At 40.6% G+C, this 15,704-nt stretch overlaps 1 protein-coding gene across 5 annotated transcripts in view; it reads right to left on the bottom strand.

The window, feature by feature from the left end:
• The window catches only part of sptssb (serine palmitoyltransferase, small subunit B), a 29,471-nt gene extending 16,203 nt beyond the window's left edge, over positions 1 to 13,268 (bottom strand). The window contains exon 1 of one of the 5 annotated variants that reach the window (XM_052017248.1): positions 13,164 to 13,268. In XM_052017248.1, coding sequence (XP_051873208.1) covers positions 13,164 to 13,199 — 36 coding nt within the window. In that variant the 5' untranslated portion in view covers positions 13,200 to 13,268. Of the gene's footprint in view, positions 1 to 10,316; positions 10,336 to 12,737; positions 12,876 to 13,055 lie in introns of those variants that run through there. The other 4 variants (XM_052017253.1, XM_052017254.1, XM_052017249.1 and 1 more) reach the window with 4 other exon arrangements.
• Between the last annotated feature and the right edge of the window lie 2,436 nt (positions 13,269 to 15,704).

The raw sequence follows: 15,704 nt of genomic DNA on the forward strand, positions 1-15,704 counted from the left end.
AGAGTTTGGGTTACAGGGAGAGGGTGGATAGGCTAGGACTTTTTTCCCTGGAGTGTAGGAGGCCGAGTGGTGACCTTATAGAGCTTTATAAAATCATGAGGGCAATAGATAAGGTGACTAGCTTAAAAAAAGTATTTTCCCCAGGATAGAGGAGTCCAAAACTAGAGGCTTTAGTTTTAAAGTGAGAGGGGAAAGATTTAAAAGGGAACTGAGGGGCAACATTTTCGCACAGAGGATGGTGAGTATATGAAATGAGCTGCCAGAGGAAGTGGTAGAGGTGGGTACAGCTATGACATTTGAAAGGCATTTGGGCAGGTGCATAGATAGGAAAGTTTTAGATCGTTATGGGCCAAATGCAAGCAACTTGGCTCAGCGAGACAACTTGGCCGGCATAGACTGGTTGAGAAGAAGGTCCTGTGTCCCTGCTGTATAGCCTTATGACTATGACTAAACTGCACCATGGTAAGAGATTTCAAGGAGGACAGATTAGGGATTTAAGTGAGTCAGAGAGGTTGTTAAGTACATTCCTTAGAAAGATTATAACAACCTCACATAAAATAAACCATTTGTCAGTGATCATCGCCAGTTTTTATACAACACATAAGCCTCCTGCCTCTTTAACTGCAATTTCCCTCTCTGAATGATCCTATATCACTGGTCTCATTAATGCATGAAGCCTTCAACTTGAAAGTGTTAATGGCAAGTGCTTTAGTTATTCCATTTGATGGCAATTTCTACATTCTTACTGATTGCTGCATTAAGAAATTCCTCCTAAGTTTATTCGCTGACATTATGGTTTTCTGATGCCTATATCCTTTTGGACTCGCCCAGAAGTGGAAATGGTTGCTCTGTATCAACCCCAGTGAGTTTGCTGAGTTTTGAAGATCAGTTTCTCTATTCCAGGGAAATGAGCTCCAGACCAAATTTTCCCAATATTTCCATCCTCCCACTTCTAATTGGATCGTTATGGAACAATGTTACACTTTATCCTTTATTTTGGAAATATGGGGATTGAGAGGAAGAAGCAGGAATGCATTGCTCAGGTGTTTATTGGTACAGAACAAGTGAAAGTATAGAAATTTAGCACCTGAGTTTTCCTTTTGTTTTGGTATACTAGCAGATACCAGAAACTGTGCACTAGGATTTATGTGCTCAAGAAGATAACAACTGCAAAATGACCAATCTGACAAATTAGTCAACAATAAACCAAGCAGCCTTTGAAAACTCCTGAAAATCCTATACAGAGGTCAGAGAGGCCTGTCTGGGGAGATGCTAAACTAACCTAGGAACCTGAGTCATTTATGCCTGTAGTGGGTCACAGCAACAGTGATGATCTGAAAAGCTGTGTAAGGTTGGTAACAAGCCTTTAAGAGAACCCAATTTTTGAAAGTGAATCCATCCCAGAAATGTTTAAGGTTGGGCAGGAATCATGCAGCCGGTATAATAATCTCCATTAAAACAGAAAAACGGAGAATTATGCTTGGTGTTCTGTCACAGTTTGTCTAAATTCTTGATCTGGCCTCTACTATATTAGGTGCATTAATTTGTAAAGTCTAGCCCAATGTCTTGTGTAAACCATTGTTCAGATAAATTTAACTGCAATTGATTTAATAAAACACAGTAATATTTTACTCAATTCAAATGATACCTCAGCTATGTTGATTGGAATGGTTGGAACAATGGCTTGTCACAGTGGTGCAGCAGTTCCATCCTGACCTGGGGTGCTGTCCGTGTGGTGTTTGCATGTTCTCCCTGAGACTGCATAGGTCTCTGCCGGGTGCTCCAGGTTCCACCCGCATCTCAAAGGTATGCTGGTGGGTTAAATGGCTCCTGTAATTTACCACTTAGAGTAGGTTCATGGCAAAAGAATCAAAGGGGAATGGGTGGGCACACGAGAGAGGATATGTTGCAAGTCTACTAGGAGAATAAGGAGACTTATAGCCAACCATAAATATGGGATCTGGGTCAAGGACAGGATCTGTGGCATAGTGGAAAATGGTTAAAAGCAGAAAGGGCTTTATCAAAAAGGCCATCGCTGAAGGAGTTAGTCCACAATCAGTCCCTGGTTTAGCAAAAAAGTACTTGTGTAGCTGAATGCAGCGCGTGGCAGGAAAGAAAACGCAGAAACATGGAGGCTGGACTGGAGCACACTTTTACTGACTCAAAGTGTGCGCGCTCGCTAAAGTAACCGAGAGCCTCTCCGGCGGACATGACGTGCGGTCCCCACCGGAAGGCCCGCCCCGCGGTTAGTCCGCATCGCGCTCCTGCGCATGCGCCCACGGCCGCCGATGGCGGTTCGAGTCTTGCGGGTCCGGGCCACTACACTTGCATTTATACAGCACCTTTCCCTGATCATAGGATGTCCCAAAATGTTTTATTGCTGACTGGTGGATCCTGGCCTTTCTTCATGAGGTTATATCACAGTAGGAATAATTAACAGTTTTCAAATAAACCTGGTCAAAGGAAGCAGACTACAGAAATGGTGAGTTTGCTTTTATGTAGCATCTATCACAACTTCTCGATGCCTTAAAGTGCTTTAATCAATTACTTCTGAAGCATAATGTAGGAAATACTGTAGGCATTTTATTTGCACAGCAAACTCCCACAAACAGAAATGATGAAGTTGGCAGTTAGTGCCTTGGTTTAGTACGTTACAAAAGAGAAAGTGCAGCATTTTCTCGATATAGCACTGCAGTCTGTGCCTGGAGTTTTGTGAGCCTTAAAACCAGAACCTTCTGACTCAAATGGGGGTGCACCCACTGATTGAGAGGTGATTCTGGAAGAAGTTGGTGATGAATGAGCCTAATAAACAGCAAAGGTTATCAAGCAATGTCACAATATTTAAGAACATAGAACATTTCTCTGTAGGTGCTTCCAATGTGATGAAAATGGATGCAAATGGACAAACTAATGGGAATCTTAGTACTGGGGCTACCACAAAAAGGCAATACTGATGGCTACATTTAGGAATAAAACAATCATAAACAGGCTTTGGTATAAATATCGCTGGAACACCACTCCTCCAATGGTGAAACTGTTTAATGGGGCACAATTACATTGGTTTGTATTCATAATGAATGAGTTGTCCTTAACACCTGCTTTTTGCCCTCTGAGAGGCTTCTCTTGCATGCTGAGTGACTGCAATGACCTGTTCATCAAGTTCAGCAAGCTGTTTTGAAATGATCCACTGACAGTTATCTAAAGCCCAAATAGTTATATTAATTCAGGTAAAGAGGTATAAATAAAATCTTTACAGGGTCTTACTCTATCAATATAAATCAACAGCGCCTGTGTGTGAATTATGTCCCTTATTGTGAACAATAGAAGAGAGAAGGAAAATGAGAATAAAAAAAAACTGCAGATGCTGTAAATCTGAAATAAAACAGAAAATGTTGGAGAAACTTAGGTCAGAAAAGGAAAGAGAAACAGTCAGCGGTTTAGGTCCTCTTCATGGAATCAATATGTCAGGTCTGGTAGCTCAGACAAATTACGAGAGAAACCCTCATTTCAGGAAACAAAGAAAGAAGTTTCATTTACGAAGACACCTTTCATGCCATGATAGTACATGAAGGCAGGCACAGCATCTTGGGAAACAACTGGCCAAACTGCATCAAACCTAAAATGATATCTCTCTTATCTTTGCAATGGCCATGGAATGAAGTACAAACATACCTCAACACATATAACACATCAACCTAGCCCTCAATTATCAAGGGATTCAACCACATACTTAATACACAAAGTATATCTTTATCTGCTTCAAAAGTGCATGGAAACACAACATCCTGTAGGACACCTGCCCTGTTTTCCCAGATCATGCTCAACAATACAGCGGGCAAAGCAAACGATGCCAGTTTCCTATTTGAGCATAAACAGGAAGATGGCCATATTCCTGATGAAGGGTCTTGACCCGAAAAGTCGACTGTTTATTTCTCTCCATAGATGCTGCCTGACCTGCTGAGTTCCTCCAGCATTTTGTGTGTGTTGTTCCATATTCATTAACATGCACTTTCACCATCTTGAAGACTATCCAGGCAAAGATACAACATTTCCATACAGCGCCTTAGTTATTCCTTAATACAAAATGGAAGACACAGTGGATATGTAGGCTGCACCATCTATCCCAAGATAGATGGGGTTCCAACAAATATGGGACGTCTAGAATTATACGACTTATCTAGAAATATGGGACATCTACAAATTTGCAGATGATGTTACTGTAGGGGACTGAATCTCAAATAACGATGAGTCAGAGTACAGGAAGGAGATAGAGAGTCTAGAAACATGGTGTCATGACAACAACCTTTCCTTCAATGTCAACAAAACAAAAGAGCTGGTCATTGACTTCAAGAAGGGGGTGGTGCACACACTCCTGTTTACATCAATAGTGCTGAGGTCGAGACGGTTGAGAGCTTCAAGTTCCTAGGAGTGGACATCTCCAATAGCCTGTCCTGATCCAACCACGTAGACACCACGGCCAAGAAAGCTCACCAGTGCTTCTACTTCCTCAGGAGGCTAAAGAAATTTGGCATGTCCCCTTTGACCCTTACCAATTTTTATTGATGCACCATAGAAAGCATCCTATCTGGATGCATCACGGCTTGGTATGACAACTGCCCTGCCCGTGACCTCAAGAAACTGCAGAGTTGTGGACACAGCTCAGCACATCATGGGAACTAGCCTCCCCTCCGTTGACCCTGTCTACACTTCACACTGCATAAGTAAGACAGCCACCATAATCAAAGACCCCACCCGCCCCCGGACATTCCCTCTTCTCCCCTCTCCCATCAGACAGAAGATACAAAAGCCTGAAAGCACGTACCACCAGGCTCAAGGACAGCTTCTATCCTGCTGTTATAAGACTATTGAACGGTCTCCTAAAACGATAAGGTGGACTCTTGACCTCACAATCTAACTCATTATGGCCTTGCACCTTATTGTTTACCTGCACTGCACTTTCTCTGTAACTGAAACACTTTATTCTGCATTCTGTTATTGTTTTTCCTTGTACTACCTCACTGCACTGTATAATGAAATGATCTGTATGGATGGCGTGCAAAACAAATTTTTCACTGTAAATTGATACATGCGAAAATAATAAACCAATTTATCAATTTACCAATTTAAATTTTATGTGAACAATTTTTATGCCAAAGAATGCACTTGAATAGCTAATCTAATTTAGACAAAATTTACTCTGAGATGATTTATGTCCTATTTTAGATAAGTATTTGTCAAACTGTTATACACCAATTAATCCCCTAGCTTTATTGCTTCCTTCCTCCTTCCTTCTAGGCCCAGCTCACTCATTACGGAGGTTAAAATGCTACTCCAACTTTCCAGTGCTACTTCATACATTCAATATACCAGTCGTTAGGAAGCATTTTACTGTCCTCCAAGGTTTAAAGTACTGCACACCAGAGAAGAACAGAAGAATGGTTGACCTAGAAGTGCAACACCAATGAATGAGTTCTCATTAGTAGTTATAAATTAAGTATTTCTGAAGTAGAGTCTTGACCTGGAAGGTTAATGGTTTCTCTTTCCAAAGATGTTACCAGACCTTCTGAGTATTTCCAATATTTTCTGCTTTAATAAACTGTAGATTGCTATCAGTGAAGCTCAAGAAGCTCTTCTGATGTATCAACAAGGGACCAACCTTCGGAAAGCTCCTCGCATCTATCTTGTGTTATGTGCAGAACAGTGGCATTAATTAAAAATTCAGAATACAGATTAACTTCAGATCCAAAGGAGATGGACAAGAAATTTAGGTACTCCCTTACTTCTAATTTCAAAGTGTCAGGCAAATTCCCACCTCCTACTCCCAAGGGGTGCGATTGTTAGTCCCAGAGTCAGTTAAGAAAATCCTAGCAGCAATATAGCACCTATAGTACAAGGCAGCAACCTGATACAGTTCAGTCATGTTCCACCTGACATTGCTCTTTCAACTGGTATCTTTTTTACTGAAATTCCTTTAGAAGAGGTTATTATCATATTTTTGTATTAAGAACGCAATGACTTCTGATGAAGGGATGTAAATAAGATCTTTACAGTATGAAAATGTGGACATATCCCATTTCACTCCTCAAATAACAGGAACTAGCCATGCATTGAAATCATAAGCTGAGCCCGAGATGGGGTGGAGTGCGAGTAAGCAAAAAATTGAGCTGCTGGAGGAACTCAGCAGGTCAGGCAGCATCTGTGCGGGGAAATGGACAGAGGAAGACAGTCTAGTCTCTTTGAGGCAAGAGGGAAATTGAAGGCTAAGCTCATGAAGGCTATGCCCAACCCAAGGTCAATGTTCTTTCTCCAACAATCTTCTTCTATTTCTACAACTATGGAAGAAAACCAAACTAAAATACCACTGATGTTGCATTTGATGATGGCTACTTGATAGATCCATGTTCACCATATGCATTCATTCAATCTTCTTTCTTCCTCAATTTGCACACAAGGCCATCATGAGAGAGCACAACTTTGGCTACTGCTCTATGGACTGTCTAATGATAGTATGTCTAATGCCACATATCTTGGTTAGAGATTCTTCTCAGTCAAAAAAAATCCTGAAGCCCTTCTGTGGGCTCTAATTTAAGCAAGGCTTCTCTAGCTTGTGAGCTGTTCTGATAATCTTTCATACAATACCAATGACTTTGTTGGAGAATATTCTTAGCCAAGATCCAAATGTCCTTCAGCATGATAAAGGGCAGGTTGGTTTAGATGCTTCAGCATATCACAGTCAGAGATCTTACCCAATCTTTTGGAATCAGCACTAATCGCCTCACTCAATGTAGTTCATCATTACATAGAAAAGTACAGCACAGGAACAGGCCCTTCAGCCCACCATGTCTGTACCAACCATGATGCCAAATTAAATTAATTCCATCTGCTTGCACATGATCTATGTCCCTTCATTCCCTGCTTGTTCATGTGCCTGCCTAAATGCCTCCTAAATGTTGCTATCACATCTGCTTCAACCATCTCCCTTGGCGGCACTTCCAGGCACCTACCAATCTGTAAAAAACTTGCCTTGTAAATTGCCTTTAAAGCTCCCCCCTCTCACTTTAAAGCTATGCCTTCTGATATTTGACTTTTCCACCCTGAGAAAAAGACCCTGACTATCTACCCTCTTAAAATTTTATATACTTCTATCAGGTCACACCTCATCCTCTGATGCTCCAGATAAAACAATCCAAGTTTGTCCAGCCACTCCTTATGCTAATACTCTCTAATCCAGGCAACATCCTGGTGAACCTCTTCTACACCCTCTCCGAAGCCTCCACATCCTTCCTGTAATACAGCAGCCAGAACTGCGCACAATGCTCCAAATGCTACCTAACCAAAGTTTTATACCGCTACAACATGACTTCTCTACTTTAATACTCAATGCCCCAGCTGATGAAGGCAAGCATGCCATTCACCTTCTTTACCACCCCGTCTACTTGTGTTGCCACTTTCGGGGAGCTATGGATTTGCACCCCAAGATCCATCAATGTTCCTAAAGATCCTGCCATTTACTGTATAGTTACACCTTGTTAAGCACTTGGAATATGGTGTCTCAGATACCAAGAAGTAAAGGGTCTTTATGTATGTATGTATGTATGTATTTATTTATTTAAAGATGTAAACACTGAACTTAATCAACTGATACAAATAGTCACTCCCTCCCCCACCCCCTTTGCCCTCCTCCTCCTCCCACCCACCTTCTCTCACCCACCTCCTCTGCACCCCCACCCCACTTCCACCTCACTAACCCTTGCTGGCAATTTGGTTTCTTTATTTTTGCTTTACACGATCATTCAGGATCCCAGTCCAACAGCACCTGATCAGGTAAGTAACTGAAAACATGTTTCATGCTCCACAGACATAAGGAGAAGGTGGTGTTATCCTTGCACTCAATAGTAGCATTAATGTAATAAAATGCTTCAAGATCTTCATAGGAGGATTAATAACAAAACAAAAATGAACAGCTCCATATGAAGGGAGGTGTTTAGGGGGTATTTTATGGGAGAAAAGCAAATTAGAGAAATGGAAATGGTATTCCAGAGTTTAGGGTCTTGGCAATGAAGGCACAACTCTCAAAGGGAGAATGATTAAAACCGTAGATAAAGTAGCCCAAACTGGATGAGTGCAGGCGTCCTCAGAGGGATGTAGGATTGGCAGAAATTAGAAGGAATATGATCAATATGAACTTTAAAATCAAGACATTGCCTAATCCGGAATCAACGTAGGTCAGAATTGTGAATGGCACAATGAAAGTTAAAATGTGACCAGCAGAGCATTAATCATCTTCAAGTTAATGGAATATAGCAGGTGGGAATGCAGCCTTGAGGGCAATAGAATAAGTGCGGGCCAGGATTGGGACAGTCAAACAGAGGTAACTGAGGGTTTGGCAGCAGATAAGCAGAAGTGGGACAGAGCCAGGTCATGTTATAAAGGTGGAAATGAGGAATGTGTGCAGATGTGATCAAACACTGTCTTGAGTGGAACATGAGAGCAAAAATATGAACAATTTGGTTCAGTATCTATTGCCAAAGAAAGGCAGAGAGTTGATGGATAAGTAACAATTTGTAACAAGCAGCAAGATGATGGCATATTACTTCTCAACATTTAGATGAGAAGACCTTTGCTTATCCAGTGCTGGATGTTAAGCAACTAGAATGTTGAGGACATAAGAAGTGGTGGTAAGATTTGTTAGTGTATTCAGAAATGAAGGGATGCAATTTGTGAGAAATAGAAGATGTCCAATACGGGAAGCAAATGCATTGTAGATGATTCTCTAATTATGATTGGAGTGTTAAGAGTGAAACCAAGGGAGTGCTGTCCCACCAGCTGATGTCCCTTAACATGTGTTAGAGAAGGATGGTGTGACCAGCTGTGTGAAAGGCTGTAAACTGGTTGGAAAGGACCTTTGATAAGCTTTTGTAAATGGCAGATGACTCTGACGGTAGAAACTTAAAAACTCAGTTAGCAGACCATTCAAACAATATGAATTTTAAATTTAGCTTGGGAACTATTAAAGTATGGTGATCATAAAACTGAAGCAGCTGAAAGTGGTTTATTCCAGATGGTGTCATACCTGAATACCCTGTTGGCATCCTGAACAATCTGGCCTAAGGCTAAATCATATTATGTGCCAATACACACATTGCAACACGTTGACAGCACAACAAAACAAAAGTGTTGCTTCTAAATAGCTATCTAAACTGGAGGCCTTCCCAACAGAACCTCTTCAATTTCCTGTATTCTTGTGTAGTAAAGACTTATTTTACTGACGCTTACAGCCGCCAATCTTGGAAAGATACACAAAAGATGGACAGTTTTGTGATAACAGCCTGCCTGCCAGTTCATCCTTTGAAACAGAAGTGATTTTTATCCTTCAAAGCATTTTTGAAAAGATTGCACCCATAAAGCTAAGTATCACTGCCTTTAGGGAGTCACAGAATCAAACAGCACAGAAGCAGGCCCTTTGGCCCACTGAGACTGGTCCAACCATCAAACATACATTTACATCAATCCTACACTAATTCCATTTTATTTTCCCTACATTCCCATCAATTCCCTCCAGATATTATGAAATCAAGTTAATACATTCAGCCCTGGATGTTAGGTTTAGATTTGACTTTGTAAACATATATATTCTGGAATTTAATATGTAAAATGGCTACTGAAGACAATTAAATCCTTCCTGCAAATGAATCAGTGAACTGGTTAGCAAGAGGGAGCTTCCCACAGTTGGATTTTTAGGATAATATCTAAAATATATAGCAGAATTCCATGCAGTATCAGATGACAATAATGTATTTACTAAGTGTTTCAGCAATATCTTTGCATTGTGTTGTATATCTTCATGTGAACTTTGACCCACCTAATTGGAGAAGGACATTTAATGTTTTAACTTTAAGGTTATAGCAGTCTAATGGCAATGAAGCCAGTCAAAAAACTCTGTCACCCCCTGGAAGCTGCTTTCTCTCACAACTGCAATGGAGACAAAAATAAAATTAACAGAACAGTGTTAGAGCAATGATATTTGTATTAAAATATTCTGCAATGTAAAAGTTCAGCATCTTGGCAATTATTGTGAATGAATAATCATCTTACAGCTGCCCTTTATGAAGTCAGGGATTCTTGGAGGGTCCATTTAATTTTAATGATTAAGCACCATAGTAAGTTTACGATGAGTATTATCAAACCAGCTCTGAATTCTTTAAGTGATTGAATTATTACAGCAGACCAAGATACATAAGTTAACTCTCCGGAGGTTATCTAGCCTAGCACTAGAAAACGGTTGTTAGGATTGCAATGGACAATTAAAAATGTACCTGTTCGATGGTGCAGGGTGCACACAAAATTAATCTGGCCAACTCATTACCGAGATTTCAGCTTCCAGCCAGCACTAAACAGGTTGTTGATTGCCCTAGTGCATTATCACAGTGCCAGTTCAAACTAGTTTAAAGCCAGCCTACACCTCCTAAAGTGGAGGTGGATTGCGTCTGTCTAACTTGCCAGCTGTTACAGCAGAGGTGACTGTAGCTTGACATAGGAAAGCTACATAGGACTTATCTTGGTCCACTGAGTCAGTTCTGACTCTCTACTAGAGCAGCTTGCTAGCTCCATCCCCTCTCCTTCTCTACAGATTTGCAAATTCTTCCTCACCATATACAGTATATATCAAATTCCCTCTTGAAGGCCACAGTTGAACTCACCTCACTCATATCCACAGATAATGCATTCCAGATTCCACCCACATGCTGCATAAAAGAATTTTAGTCTAGGGACTAGTCTAAAACCTTCCTCACCATATACAGTATATATCAAATTCCCTCTTGAAGGCCACAGTTGAACTCACCTCACTCATATCCACAGATAATGCATTCCAGATTCCACCCACATGCTGCATAAAAGAATTTTAGTCTAGGGACTTCAACCTAGGGAACAGACTCTTCACTGTCCACCCTCTCTAGACCCATCACCATTTTATATACTTCTATTAGATGTCCTCTCAGCCTCGCCTTCTCCAAAGAAATCAGTCCCAGACTCCTCAATCACAGCTTGATCCGCTGGGCATTTCCCACAGCTCTGCAGTTTGCAGCTTTTATATTCCTTTGTTCGTATTCTCTCTCAAACTACCCTTATTCTATTGCTTTTATGTGCCTTTGTTCACTTTCTCTCCTTTTCACTGCTCTCATTAACCTGACATTCAGATGACTTCATCTACAGCTTATCACTACAGCAACCCTGTCATCACCCACCAAAGATATCCCCATTGACCTATCCATCCCTTACCGACTCTTAGTGCGATTTAAAACTAACTTGTTTTCTCTCTTTTTCCAGTTCCAACAAGGGGTTCTCAATCTGCTTTTCCTTCCAGAGATGCTGCCTGCTAAATATTATGGCTGTTCAGTGATTAAGAAAGTTAATTGTTATTTTAAATGCACTGTTAATAACACAATATTAATATTTTTGAACTTGCCTGGAAATTCAATATATCATGCTTCTTATTCGAACTTTAAGCAACTGAAGTGCCCTTCACTACCATGAGTGAAAGGCACTTACAATCATTTCTGGGTCATTTAGCATCATTTGGAAAGCTCAGTTGGGAATTTGCTGCTGAATGACACCATTTTGACAACAACAGGATTTCCTTATAGAATATCGAGGGTTGATGATATTCCCCACCTATTTGGAACATTTCAGGGGGACTTGCATCACTTGGACCCTGCCCTACAACATTGACAGTTCAGTCGTTCCCTTTACACAACATTGCCAGTGTAATCCCTCCTTTCCCACAACATTGCCAGTGTAGTCCTTCCACACATTGCCAGTGTAATCCCCCACATTACCAGTATAATCCCCCTCCCCAAAACATTGCCAGTGTAATCCCTCCCTTCCAATAACAGTCCCAGTGTAATCCCTCCCTTCCCTACAATGTTGCCAGTATAATCCTTCCTTCCACACATTGCCAGTATAATCCTCCACACTGCCAGTGTAATCCCTCTCTCCCCATAACATTGCCAGTGTAATCCCTCTCTTTCCATAACAGTGCCAGTGTAATCCCTCTTTCCCTCCAATATTGCCAGTGTAATCCTTCCTTTCCCACATTGCCAGTGTAATCCCCCACATTGCCAGTGTAATCCCTCCTTCCCCACATTGCCAGTGTAATTCCTTTCCCTGCAACATTGCCAATTGATTTCTCCTACCCCCAGGCAACATTGCTCACGCAACCCCTCTTTCCCCAACAACGCTGCCAGTGGAATCACTTCATCTCCTCTAAAACATTACCAGTCAATACTCCCTTCCCTGCCACATTGGCAGAGCAATCCCTCACAACATCACCAGTGCAATCTCACCAAGAAGGACAAAGGCAGCAGATGCATGAGACCAGGCCACCACCAGCAGTTGAAGAATTCAGCTCACTACAACCTTCTCAAGGATCATTAGAAATGGGCAACAAGTGCTGGACTTGCCAGTGACATAACTTTTTTTTAATTTTTAAAATGCTATTTACCTTCTATCATTCACTTCTAATCACTTAAGATTTACAAATGTTTTTTGAAGTGTTCCATATAAAATCAAATTTCAATCTCAGCACTTGTAACCCAAACCAAGGATTATTTCAACCTCTGATTCAGTTTCTAACCATCCTGCTCCCTTTTGAGATACATTCCACTGTGGTTTCATAAACGAACTTCACCTATTCAACCTGAACGTCTCAGCAGCTAAACAAATCACAACTTGCTTACCAATATCAGTATTTAACTTCAGCTCACTTGTTTACACAATCCATGTTGAGTGATCAACATTCAGAGAGAGGGGAATATTGGTATCAAGATTGATCCATCCATGTGTATTGACTGAAGTTTCGGTAAAGTAAAACAGAAAACAAGAAGTTAAACTAAAACCTACGAGAAGTTTCTGTTAGAGGAACAGGACTGGTTTTCCTATAGGAAACTTGAAAGACAGGTCCTGCCACATACTTGCTCTGGAAACGTTTTGCATTAACCAACAAGCTAGTTTTAAAAAATTTTACACAGATTTTAAGTACAAAAATTAAGTCTCACCTTCCTTTCCAAAACTGAGGATACTTAATAAAACAGGTTGCTGTTTCTCAGTGGTGGAGACGCAAGCATATAAAGGCAGTTTATCTAAAAGTGAAACTGATCCTGTACCTGTTGGGCAGATGGCTTTGCCACACCTGTCCCCATTTATAACTGCGAGAAATTGATTAATAAATTCACAAGAATTGCTGATAACCAGCTGTAATACGAAAACTCATACGTCTCCTTGGAGAAGCAGGCACCACCCAGATTCCCCAGGATTGTACTGAATAGGTTTTCTACAAATCAAGATTAACCCTGCCACGAGGGAACTGCAGCACCAAGACGGCTGTGTAACTCAGAGCGCTGCTATACTCAGTAATACATCACTGTGCCAGAACCCTAGATTAGTTTGTACACAAAGAAACAGGCAGTACATCACAATAATGCAATTGGAAGTGTCTTGTACTGCTTCAATATTACACTCTAGGCAGAGAATAACAGAAATACAAAAAGCCGGGGACACCTTTTACACGTCCATGCTGTATTTTATGATCACATGCGCCGACAATACAAGTTCAGAAAATAACTTATTTTTTAACGGCCATTTGGGAATAAAACATGAATCAGCCACAGTGCTAGATTGAAATGTGATTGAGGAGGGTGGAATCTATTTGATTAGAGATAATTTGGTGTGTTATGCTGAGTAATTTAAAAGCAAGTTTTTCATTAAATTGGGTGCTTGTAGTTTATTGCCCTTCAGCAACTAGCTGTGAGCCAAAACAAATATTTAAACAGCTACTCACCACAAAACTGGTTGAAGAGAACACTTGATTGGAACAGTTAAGATCCTGAAAGGTCTGGACAGGGTGGATGTGGAGAGAATATTTCTTCTTGTAGTTAACATATAAGTTAGTTACAATACAAAAGGTTTAAATGATATCAATAATCTTTATTCACCCAGTAGCTATGGAATCACAGATAACATCTTTTCATTTTGCTTGACGGCCGATGCCTTACAGCTCTACAACAGTTACATATGCTATGCAACAAAATTTCTATGAAAAAAATGTGTTAAAGAATATTAATATCTTTTGCATGTAATGAGAGGTCTGCAATTTTCCTTCTGTGCCTTTCATGTATTTGACATGTTAATACATGGACCTGACCGGACTTATATAGTAGCATTCAAAAGTGTGAAATGTACTCCTGGATACCATTTCAATGACTTTCATATGAGCATATTTGGCTCAGAGTGGGAACATGCCATTCGCAGAGCTGCAGGCCACAGCACATATGCCTCAGTTACACAAGGCATTGGCAAAATCACATCTGAAGTGTACAATATTGGTCTCGTTGTTTAAGGAAGGATGTTAATGTGTTGGAAGCAGTTCAGAGAGAGTTTATTAGATTAATACCTGGAATAGGTGAGATGTCTTATGAGGAAAGGTTGGATAGGATAGGTTTGTATTCACTGGAGTTCAGAAAAGTGGGAGAACACTTGAGTGGAACAGTTAAGATCCTGAATAGTCTGGACAGAGTGAATGTGTAGAGAATGTTTCTTCTTGTAGGAGAATTTAGAACCAGGGCTCACTACTTAAAAATAAGTTCAAGACAAAAAGGAGACAACATTTTACACTCAGAGGCTCAAGTTTCTTTGGAACTCTCTTCCTGAAAGGTTGATGGAAGTAGAGTGAATATTTTTAAGGCAGACGTAGACAGATTATTGATAAGCAAGGAGGGAAAGGTTTCAGATGGGCATGCGGAGTTGAGGTTGCAATCAGATCAACTATGATTTTATTCAGTGGTGAAACAGACCTGAGTGTCCAATTGGCCAACTCTTCCCTTAATTTGCAGGTTCATATGCAGCCACTCATCATTAGTTAGAGGGGATCTCAGTCAGCTGCTGGGGATCATCCTAATGTTGGACCTCTTTAATTCAAAATTTATTCCTCAACCAACTCACCCAGTATCATAAGAACATAAGAAGTTGAAACAAACACAAACCATTTGGCCTCTCATACATTCTCTGCTATTCAATAAGATCATAGCTGATCTGCGCTACTTTCCTGCCTTAATCCAACATCCCTCGACTCTATATCCAAAAAAAACATTGATCTCTTTCTTGAATGTTCTGAGTGGTTGAGCCTTCACAGCCCTCCTGGATAGAAGATTCCAAAGATTTACTGCTCTCTGGGTGAAGAACTTTCTCTTCATATCTGTCCTGGACAGCTAGATCCTTATTTTGAGACACTGACTCCTGGTTCTAGACTCCCAAACCTTTATACCTGTGAGAATTTTGTATGTTCCAATGAGAACACCTTTCATTTTTCCAAACTCTGGAGAATACAGACCGTGTCTGCTTAATTTCTCCTCAAAGAATAAATTCTTATTTCAGGAATCGATCTGGTGAACCTTTGTTGCACCCTTTCCATTCTTCTTGAGGTAAAGAGAACAGACCCATACACAATATTCCAGGTGCGGTCTCACCAAGTCCTATATCATTGCAGTAAGATATCTTTACTCTTAAATCCTATTGCAATAAAGACAAGCATGCAGCGTGCCTTCCTAATTGCTTGCTGAACCCGCATGTTAATTTTCAGTGATTTGTGTACAAGGACCCCCAGATTTCTCTGAATACCAACAACTTCCTGTCATTTAAGGAATATTCTG

Source organism: Pristis pectinata, chromosome 6, assembly GCF_009764475.1.
Source record: "Pristis pectinata isolate sPriPec2 chromosome 6, sPriPec2.1.pri, whole genome shotgun sequence".
Lineage (NCBI taxonomy): Eukaryota > Metazoa > Chordata > Chondrichthyes > Rhinopristiformes > Pristidae > Pristis > Pristis pectinata.